At 34.2% G+C, this 11274-nt stretch overlaps 1 protein-coding gene across 1 annotated transcript; it reads left to right on the top strand.

The window, feature by feature from the left end:
* Positions 1 to 6287: 6287 nt before the first annotated feature.
* Positions 6288 to 11068, top strand: LOC110442123 (metalloproteinase inhibitor 1-like). Its single transcript, XM_021485581.1, has 6 exons — positions 6288 to 6295; positions 6657 to 6800; positions 8597 to 8685; positions 9643 to 9739; positions 9891 to 10045; positions 10857 to 11068. The coding sequence occupies exons 2-6, from the start codon at positions 6677 to 6679 to the stop codon at positions 11040 to 11042; spliced, it is 651 nt and encodes a 216-aa protein (XP_021341256.1). The 5' UTR covers positions 6288 to 6295; positions 6657 to 6676; the 3' UTR covers positions 11043 to 11068.
* Positions 11069 to 11274: the final 206 nt, after the last annotated feature.

Raw genomic sequence — 11274 nt, 5'->3', positions numbered from 1 at the left:
CTAGTACTTAATTAAACATTATATAATTTCAACGAAAAACATAGTATAACATTTTATAAATAACGCGTATAAGATTTCTGCTGGGTACACAATAGATCGAACAGTATAAGAACGGTAAAAGATACTTCGTAATTTTATGAATATATAAACATTTATAAATAAAATTATTACCTACCGAGGTAAATATCGAAGCGATGCAGTAATTGTCTTTACTCTCTGATTTCATTTTATCTACAATAATTGTCTGAGGTGTATATAGTTTCAGCGATATACATAAGGAGTATTGGGATAGATCTATATTTCCCGGTGTAATGTTAATAATCTGCTATTGCGGTAACAGAAGGCCTACTGGACAGCCCTTCCCCCTATATTGTCGCAAATAGGTGCCTATATGCGAGCGCAAAAGTAAAAGATAATTATTGTAGTATATTGTATGCAATTTTAACAAAAGTGATGTTCATATTGGTATATAATAAACAATATTGAGTTTCTATGAAACAGACAGAAAAAAAACTAAAATAATCTGTATCAGAATAAGCTGGTAAATTTACTCAGTCCAGACTAAAAAAGACTTAAATTTTGGTATTATCAGTATGTCCACATATCATCCAATATGATTGGGAATGAATGACAAGGGGGTAATGAAATAACAATTTCAGATGAAGGGTCTGGATTTTCATACCAAAAAATGTCAGGATAATCATTCCAACCAATTTTGATTTTTTCCCCACTGAAAGTAAACAAAATATATCAAAACGTGTTATTTCCCAATATAAACTATAGTAAGGCCAAACACGAGATTACATGTGTTTTAGGTATTCTGATCACGACCCAATTTTTCCTGTCGACCTGATATCATTTTACCACCTGATTGTATCCAAGCCCAATTCATTAACCAGGCAAAGATCACAGTCACTCATTCAAATGTACTTTCTTCATGTTCTGGTCATGGGATGCTCAGCACTCTTTTTGACAGATTACTTAAACATTGAAAAGCGTACGAATGCAGTTTACAATGTGTAGCAAAGCATAATAATGATCTATGAAAAATAAAATCATTGTTTGCCTACTGATCTACTATTTTTTTCTGGAATGTCGCCTAGAACACACATCAGATTTGTTTTTGCCTAAACCACAACCTCTCCCCAAAGAGTAATGGGTCATCCAGGGAAATATTCATGAGTCTGATATAGCACTTCAGGACCTTTCCATCTATGGGGAGTATTTGATGGTAGCATATATGTGTCTAAGAAGAAAAAAGACGAAGTTGTATTCAATTTGACCACTTTTAACCCCAGCCCTCAGAACCTTGTGGATTAGTTCAATTCAATTCAGTGGTTTAAAGGGGTAGAGAACGAAGTAGGGCTAGAGGGGTATGTGTGGGATGACCAATGAACTTCAAATCTTTTATTTCATCACTCGTATAAGTATGTGTCGATAGGACAAGCTCAAGTTCATCTACAAAATTAATAATAATTTGAACTTTGTTTTTATTGACAGAAACAAGTGATGATACATTTATGTAAATTTGTTATATTATCATCAATATTAACAGCATAAGTTTCAGGGAAAATGACATGATGTTTTACTAGAAAGGTTAAAAATGTCGGAGAAATGCATAGTAAATGTAGCGTAAAACATAGAACATGTATGTGATACAAAATATCATGATAATGGCAAATCATTTTTGAGACAAAACGTCTTGTTACGATTATATTTGTAAAACTTACGTTCTTACGTTGCTAAACTGGCCTTTCCAATAAATATCATTTAAAAAGGATTAGATAAAATCGCTGCATAGATAAGTTCCATATAATACTGTAAGATAATATGGGTGATCTTACCTGGTGCAGACAATCATTGTTCACATTTGTGGAGCTCAGCCGTCTAAAAGCTGTTTGTAATACGGTGATTATGATGCTGACACCAAGCGCTTATAATTATGTACAACAAGCTAAGAATTGAATGTTCCTGGTTCGGAAAAAATAAAAAATGGAGAATACCAAAATGTCAACATTACCATAATTCGGACTCGAACTCGATAAAATTAGGGCGAAATATGAACAAAGGAAAATGTACATGGATACCTTTGAAAAAAGACCAGGTGTTCCAGAAGGGTAAGCGTCTTCTGCTTTATCGCAATGAGATCTTAGTCGAAATCAAATAATCTCACGTCCTAATATCAAGAACTTAGTTAGTGGATAGAGAACCACAAGTCACTCTTATGAGAATTTCAAAAAACATCGACCTTCATATCACACAAAGATATAACATATTTCTCTGCGTGATCATGATGGTGACCATAGATCTTTGTAATAGTCTTCACCAACCTGCATCTTGGGATCATCAATTAATTTCCTGTTCTTCAAAGACAATATATCGTCGATATATCTGAATGTGGAATTGAATGACATGGCTAGGTTTTTGTTACCAGTCCTGAGAGAGGTTCATCAATAAATTCAGCTTCATAAGAAAAACAGAAACATATCGGCCTGAAGAAGGGCACAGTTTGATCCCATGGGAAACCCCACAGCCTAATGGAAAATCTTGCCACCGAACTCAACAATGACAGTGTCAACTAGGAACTCAATCATTTTCACAACATCGTCTCCGGTATTTCAACTAAGTATAGTAATTTCATTTTGGCCTTTGTTTTATTTTCACAAAATATGCTCGAAAATAATTTGCAGTCTTATATTTATATCGCCGTATGCTTTTCTTTAAAAAAGAAGATACCATAACAAAAGAACGTAGGCGTTTCTTCACTTTAGTATGAGGATTGGTAGTGTAAATGATAGAAAAGTCAAAAATTGTAATAGAAGAAACAATTTGATTTTTTGAACTCTTCAAAATCGTCATACCATTCCTTGAGCATACAGTATTACAAAATGACTGCTACCATGATTTAATGGTACTGAGAATGGTATTGAGAAGTTTTTATATGACTTGGTTGCGGAACTTGAAGAACCAGCGATAAAAAGTTGTTTATAAGGATTCTCTTGAAGTTTTGCAATCCAATGCAAACGAGGCAGGACCGTATTCTTAACACTAGTAGATATTCTGAAAGATCAATACAGAAGTGTGATTGGCTAGTATGTCATCTTTCGTAAAATTTGAAAATGTATAGGTATGATTTCCTTTGTTATCTAGCCAAGCCTATTTTATTTTTGCAAGCAGGTAATGAAATAAATAGTGTTTGCAGACAGAGATTATTCTATAAAACGTTTTGTCTGCAGACATTACTACATTCTATCATGCAGATCGTCGAGTGTGGTTTGGACGTCATAGTCAAGAAATACAGACTTGTGTTTTGTTTCCGTTTTATATTTCAAGCGTCTAATCCCTTTTAGAACGATGGATCTGATGAATTTGACCAATTCTACAAGTAATTCCGTTTCCATAATGGGGTCGTTTTGCCTATTTCTTACGTATCTTTCCATAAGTACCTTGAAATTAACTTTCCAAATGATAATTTGAGTCTCTTGCTAATCTCGTATCTTTGCAGTATGGAAACTATTTAGATCGCCAATCATTACATGAACAGCCAAACCATAGTAGTAGGGGAACGTGGAGCAATAATAGGCTGAATGAGGAGTAATTCTAAGGTCATCTAAATTCAACTGATGTAGCATTTGCTTGCAGTTAAAAAGTTTGGAAGCGATGAGTTTAGAATAACTGTAGATAATTTATGTGGTTCTTTTGTATCTGAAGTTCATTGGTATGTAAGCTTGGACGGACTTTTGCTGTATGATGCTACTGGTGTTAATGACATCAGTCCCCTTGTTGGCAAATTAGTTGAACTTGTGCTTCATCCGCAATGATTCGGAGCCTCGTGCAGGTAAGCATCCGCATGTGCAGAGGCCCGACGAAATCGCACCCTGCTAGCCCGTTGTTTGTCGTGTACATTAACTCAGAAATTAACCATTCTGACACACATGTATATTATATTTTGTTGCTCATGATGTTGGAACAATAGTTAATGGGTCAAGTTATTCTAAACAATCAAGGCACTGTTCTTGAAAAAACCCATAAAGCTAGAACAGCCAAAAACAAAGGGAAATACCATGAATTTACTGGTAACCAAATCAAATTATGTATACATACTATATATACAATAAATGACAAATACATTCAGAGCGTTTCATAGGAATTCCTTAGAACTTTCACCTCTTTAGAGGTTCATCAGGGGATGTGTTCATTCACTTTGACAGGACAGCTACATAGAAATTGACAACGTCATGAATCAACACAACCTGCCCAAAATGACTCCAAAGTTAACAATGCACTATGACGTCGACATTTGTGGAACAGCAAAGATGGTGTTACAAACCAAAGATATTAAGTTACAGACATGGGTATAGCAACAGACTTTCGTATACTTTTGCTGATTTATTCATGTCACGATATGTGTTGTTAAAAACAATTTAAACCAGGTTTTAATGTATCGATTACCATTGGTTCATGTGTACGATGTCTTCTGTAGCTTGATATATACGAATCACCGTGAATTTATCATTTAAAACCAGAAAGTCTTTGTGTCATCTTTTTTATATATATATATATACAAATACGTTATTATCAGTGTCCAGATCCACGCCATTCATAAAGGTATATTATGAATACATAAAGGTTTTTGTTTTTAAACATTTCCTTTAAAGAATACTTGCCCGACTTTATAAAGGGAACGAATTAGTGACAGCTGTTTAAGCCTCTTACAACGTTAAGTAGATACATTGATGTTACCTGCTTGGTAATCTTGTTTGTAATCTTACTCATGCTCACTCGACTCTTTCTAGAGACAGTTTATTTATAAATATCCTACATGTTTGCTACATCACATCGCGATTTACATTTATCTTCTCTATATTGAATTCCAAAATTGCAAACTTATCCCTACAGATAACGGCTTACGTTAGAATTGAACGGTATTTTTCACGATTTCATACCGGCATGAACATTAAAAAATACCGTACAATACTCATATTTACATTCGAAACATTTTGTTATCATTGAAATTATTAAAGATATTCCTTAATATTTACGATATTGAAGTGTCTGTGTCGTCACAGCAAACAACATTCCTGGAACAGCTTAATGTCACCAAAATGTTTGATTATAGCGGTTGTCGCATTTTAATCAATGAGGAAGGAGAAGCGGATCGAATTGCGTTCATAGCTCTTTGAAAGCAAGAGCTATGAGCGCAATTTCTCCTGTAATGCTAATAGAGGAACTTGAAGTGGAAATATGTATATATAGTATTATAAGATCTTCTAATTGGTCAGATACATAACTTTCCCAAGCATGAACAAACAATAATGCTTTCATCAATAAAAGGCAGACGACATCAAACATACAGTGCAGCCCATGTTAAGTAGCCACACGAACGCACCTCAACATATCCTTAATTACCTTATTATTATTTTTTGTAACATCCGTTCAATCTTTTGATATCCACATGTTACACATTCCCATTTTCTTCTTAATTCGTAAACAATATTTTACGAAATCATATATTTAAGGGCAAATAACGAGGATCCTGCCAAGACATGAACTAGCCATTCATAGAAAATGCAGACAGCCGTGACATCCAAGTACACAGCGATGTCGGGGCTTAACAAATTACATACTGATACTTATAAAAATACCAGAAGTAACTGAAATCGGCAATTTCGCCAACAGCAGTTTCAATTCGTCAATCACTTTTAACTGTCGCAAATTAAGCCGGTGCCGGTGCATGGCGGCAGCCAGCGCAAGCCTTGCAAATCCTTAAATTTTGCTGTCATTTAAATGTACATCGACAACGTAATGACTTGAAATAACAAGATATTTCCATGTCGACCGGCCTTAGATCGACACCATAGACTAGATTATTGATAAGTAAGAGTAGATAATTGTTGAGTAGAGGTCGTGAGTTTGATAATGGTTGATGGTTCAGTAGTTGTTTAGTTAGGTAGATGGTGATATAGCAGACAATTTGAGTGAAATACATGATACGTTAGAGTACCAGTTGGAAGTGGAGTCGAGCTTGAGGTGGAAAGGTTAACTTCATGCATAAGATAATAGAGATGTCAGGTAAAATGAATGTTTTACATATGTATAATACAATTACTGTATCCTGTACCCATCTCATAACAATCGCGATCATTCTGATCTTTTAAGTGTAAGATTGATGTGGCGTTGTCGGAAGATGATTGTTATCCTGACATATAACCTAGTCTCCGGCACATCTGCTACACCGTGGTAGTATATATTTGCTTGATCAGTGATAAAACAGTACAAGAAGAAAAAAAATCGGGTAAGTGTTTTCTTTTTAAGAAAGTATGCGTCACTATCTAGTATACATATTTTCAGCTACATAAACTATTATTTTTTTAATCATACGGAACGAAGACAAGAACTTTATTTGCTCGTATCTGTCATCATAATTGTATTACTGTAGATTTCTTTGATATCAATGTGTGCCATGACCTTACAGTTGATTTTGTATTTCGATTTTAATCTAGTATGTGTACTAATATATATCCTAGGTTGTCGACGCTTTGCTAATTTTCTTTTATCATCACTTCGCATGAGTTAAACCAAGAAGCTAATGACTACGGTTAGATGCCAATCATTGTGATTGGTTAAATAAAGATTTCATCAATTTATCACCACAGAACTTTACCAGCTTTCCACAATGACGTTGCTGTCGGTGCTACTGTTTGGCGTACTTCTTCTTTGTGGTGCACACACCGTGTTCGGCTGTTCTTGTGCGCCTTCACCTCCGCATCGCCAACTGCTTTACTGTAACAACGATATCGGTAAGTAGGTTATACTTTATGTTTTAATTTTCAACTTATATTGCAAGGTGTTAATATCAATGTCAAAATAAGAAAAGAAGTGTTAGAAATTGTTGAAATTCCTTCTTTGTCACTAGTTAAAATAGGCATAATTACCAAATGTGTTATTGTAGGAAGTTGTACTAGCGGAACATGCGCACTCAGCATTTTTCGGAAGCGGTTTCGAAGCCAATTAAGATGATACAAAAAATATGTGTTCTCTATCTAGGGTGGTGAAAAACGCGAAAGGTACACGGTTCTTCTTTGTTGTTACAAAGTTGCACACCACAAATGACGAAATATACCATGTCGTTTATAGTGCATTTTCAACATGAACATATTCCACAGAGTAAAAAAACAAAAAGACAAAATAGCACAATATCAACACACAAGTACACAAAGTTCAAATAAAACAGCATTACCATACAGAAATACCACGAACATTCACAAAAACTACACGAACAGAGAAGACATTCAAACATATGCTATTTACAGATATGTCCTCCTTACGCAAAACGACATGCTCCTTAAGAATAGCTGTTTATAAAGGTTTTATTTTGTCATTCAAAAGTATCATTATAAACGGGAAGATACTACTGTGACGCCTTTTTTTAATTATTTCTATCGGGTTTGGGTCACTCAAATAAGTTCAGTTAGTCAAGTTGTTTGAAAATATCATTTTAGGTTTATGTATTTTTGAGTGAAAATACGTTTTGCAAAAATAATCGAGGTACTAGTCTTGTGTTTAACACGTGACTCATGTGCTTTGCTGTTAATAAACCTCTGAAATGTATTTTGCGATTACGTCATTGAAGAAAATATACATTAAATTAACAGAAAAATATAAAAACAGATTCTGAATACTTCAAGATAATCGTAGAAAATACGTTTTCGCAAATATTTGCATTCATATTTGGTTACGTGATGAAGAGGAAACGTGAAAAATAAATAAAATATAATGTATTTCTTTTTTATACAGTAACGAAAACTCGTCCTCGAAATTTCTATGAAGATTCTGGGTAAATGAATACCTACTATTTCTTTTCATAAATCTCCTATGAAACGGATCCTACATATGCCTTACCAATAACTTTTAACAAAAAATTACATGATAACAAGTCATTTCAAGCTGTACTTTCTGAACTAAAGACGGCTTTGTTAAGTCAATTCAATTTCTGGTACATAACGCAATTGAAAAGGCTAAGTGTATTTTCAAAAAACTCCTAATATACACTGTTGATGATACGTGAAAACATCTTAATGACCTGGCAACACGCCAATGTCATACATGGCTACAAAGTCGAATAACAACGGTCTAAATCTTGTTGAATGAGTTCTCGATTATACACAAGATATATCAGTTTAAGTACGCCGGGCGCTCGTGTTTTAATCACAAAAGGTCATCAACGGTGCTATAAGTTGAAATATAGATGCTACAAAGTAAAATATATATCTACAAAGATAGGGTATCACCATCATAGTATGTTAAAATTTAGAAACATAATAATATTTTACGTACGTTTCAATTGTTGATCAGTACTGTTGATACTTTCCACAGCAGCATGATACTTTAAACGATATCTCATGAGTAAACCTAACTCGTTTTTAGATCCTCGTGTAGATATTTGACCATCAGCATTTAATGTAAATTTTCCAGCAATGCTTTTAATGGAAGTTGTGAAACTATAGTAGGCGTTTTATTTTTTTTAATCGTTACTTCATCATTTATGACAGTGTTATCTACAATACAGTGTAGAGCTTTTTGTTTGATATTGCAGTTTTCATCGGAAAAATTAGAGAAGTCCTCCCTGCAGCCTCAATGGACGACGATCACATATATCACGTTAAAGTGAGGAGGGTCTTCAAAGTAAGCATCACTTTCTTGGTTTTGTTTTTATAACATCCAAATTAGGGTTCGTCGGTAGTGGAGACAATCGTCGTTTATCCAGATATACCATAACGAGGTTATTGGTTAAGTGCGGAGCATGGATTTATTTTGTATTTGATACCATAACGAGGCTATTGGGAAATTTCGGAACATTGATTTATTTTCTCCCATCTTTCACAAATTGTTTTAAGTTTTACCTGTTCATGATATGATAAGTGATGAGTTCTTTGTCTGCCTGTAGGGTTTGATATATAACATAGGAACAAAATAATACGATGACGTCAGGATAACATCAAAACTATATTTCGACGGAGAAGGTCAATTGCCAAAAAAACAGGCCAGGCTACTTATGATAAATTTGTGATTAAACTAAATAAAGACGGAATAAATAATATTCTACCTTCATTGTGAAACAGAGACATATGTAACCTACCCGAAGTAAAACCAAAATGGTGTCTAACCCGAAGCACCTCCGAGGGTAAGACACCTAAAATATCTAAACGAGGGCTAGTGTTTTATCTGCTACTTCCTCAATATTACGGATGGTTATTTTCTCCAATCCTAATATTTCTGTCACAACTATAGTCTGGTTTAATATATTTTATAGTATGTTGTATACACAAATACATCCCGAAAGTGCAATTTTTGTGTAATGATACTATGTTTCATCCTTGTTATTGAAGTGATTGTCCCAACAATTTAGATTTATTTTATTATTCTGAATTTGCTTCCTTGAATACTTACCCAAAGCTGAAACTGGCTTTGCAGTTAATTGGTCAACAGGGAGAGGCTAATAAAATATTCAGATATTTCCACAGGATCTGACGAGGCAAAACAATTGTGTCGTGATACATGTAAGCTTAATGGCATTTTCGTAAAATGTTTTGAATAGCGATGTTATACTATTGATGGTACTTTGTTAATGTGGTTTGGCAGGGAAATATTAGTGGTGTTATAACAGTGAAGACTCCCAACAATGGCGGGATGTGTGGCATCACCGGGCTTGTGAAGAAAGAAAAGTACCTGATGACAGGTATGGCCAGATTGTTGAATCACTAGAATACCAGATAATGACAAACGTGATCCAATACGATTCTACAAAAGCTATCACAACATAGTTAATTTGCCAATTAGATCTATATTTTTAAGAAATATTCTCTTTTCTTCTTGGATTTGTTTTGTAGCCAAAAGCAATAATGACGGTACCTACCAAATACAGCTTTGCCAAAGTCTTATCCTGAACAAGAACTCCGTAACAAACGAAGTCAAACGAAAGTATAATTCCAACCGAAGATACAGTTTCCCAGGATTGAACGACATCAACTGTAAAACGTGCAAGGTAACGTTCTTCATGTTACACGTCATTTTTCATGTGACACGTCATTATAGGGAACACATATATATCGAATCTTAATTAGATTGTACATTGTTATATTTCGATGACTTCGAAATTAAAATGAAGTTTAAGATACGTCAAAAGTAAATCAAAAGTCGTAAAGTTAGTTCTTTAGTGACATAGAGAAAGATTTATCCAGTTACAATTTCCCCAATAAATACTGTATACCAAATGATATGTAACTAAAATGGATGTTTGTATTTTTTTTTTTTATCTTAAACCTATGCTGGCAAAAACGGTTTTCGCATGTGTATTTCTGTATTTCATTGGCGCAGTATTTTCTGACCGGTTGTGTCGTGATTATAAATAATATATTCCTGTAAAAGGCACAGTGACACGTATCAATAATATAAAAAGTTATCTTTACATTAGTGGATTTTATTTGAGATATCATTACATACTTAACATTAACATATCTATTAGAATTGGATACTGTAAGGCATCATCACGGTTTGTTGCTTACATATAGCATAATAGTTTGATTGTTTAAATTATTAAAAGTTGTAATACAATAACATGTACCTCATTATACTTACATCACTAGCCTTAAGTCGCCTCTTACGATCATGCAGTGGGTAACAGCAGACTGATTCTTTTCTCGATCCAGGGGTGTACCATTCTGATATCCTCTGTCTGGAAGTTTACGTACAAATGTTTTCATTTAGGACAAAAAATACATAAATTTCAAAAAAACTATCAGGATGACTAATAACCATATGTAAAGTATGCACAATTAAGTTTTCTATGGTTACAGATAGTGTACTGCGGGGAATCAAAGGATGGATGTGGCTCTAATCGGCCTACTACATGTACGTATTACGGTGACTATACTAAGATCCAGTGCTTTAACAAGCTAAGATGTATACCCTCCGCGTCCGGGAAATCGTGCAGGTGGTCATCCCCAGTGTGTGGAAGACCCGGAGATATCACAATTGGCTAATCAGTCTAGTAAATAAAAAATCCTGACACACAAACATGTTTTGTTATTGATCACAGTGTGGATATAATAGTCTTAACGAATCCTTGACATACTGAACAATTCTCAGTATTGCTGACTACATGTATAACAGGTTGTGTGAATTTGTTCTCTACAATAACCCAAAATACAGTGAAGAGTTATATAGTTACTGCAACTAAATTACAAAACACTTATGAATGATTTTGATGACTAT

The sequence above is a fragment of the Mizuhopecten yessoensis genome, unplaced genomic scaffold, assembly GCF_002113885.1.
Source record: "Mizuhopecten yessoensis strain PY_sf001 unplaced genomic scaffold, ASM211388v2 scaffold716215, whole genome shotgun sequence".
NCBI lineage: Eukaryota > Metazoa > Mollusca > Bivalvia > Pectinida > Pectinidae > Mizuhopecten > Mizuhopecten yessoensis.
This window is presented reverse-complemented; position numbering and strand designations above follow the sequence as displayed.

What these genes read in the sequence shown, in the direction of transcription:
- LOC110442123 (XM_021485581.1), top strand. Translation starts at nt 6,677, where the DNA reads ATGACGTTGCTGTCGGTGCTACTGTTTGGCGTACTTCTTCTTTGTGGT. An exon ending in TTACTGTAACAACGATATCG is followed by an intron (nt 6,801 to 8,596) that starts GTAAGTAGGTTA and finishes TTGATATTGCAG; the next exon opens with TTTTCATCGGAAAAATTAGA. An exon ending in AAGTGAGGAGGGTCTTCAAA is followed by an intron (nt 8,686 to 9,642) that starts GTAAGCATCACT and finishes GTGGTTTGGCAG; the next exon opens with GGAAATATTAGTGGTGTTAT.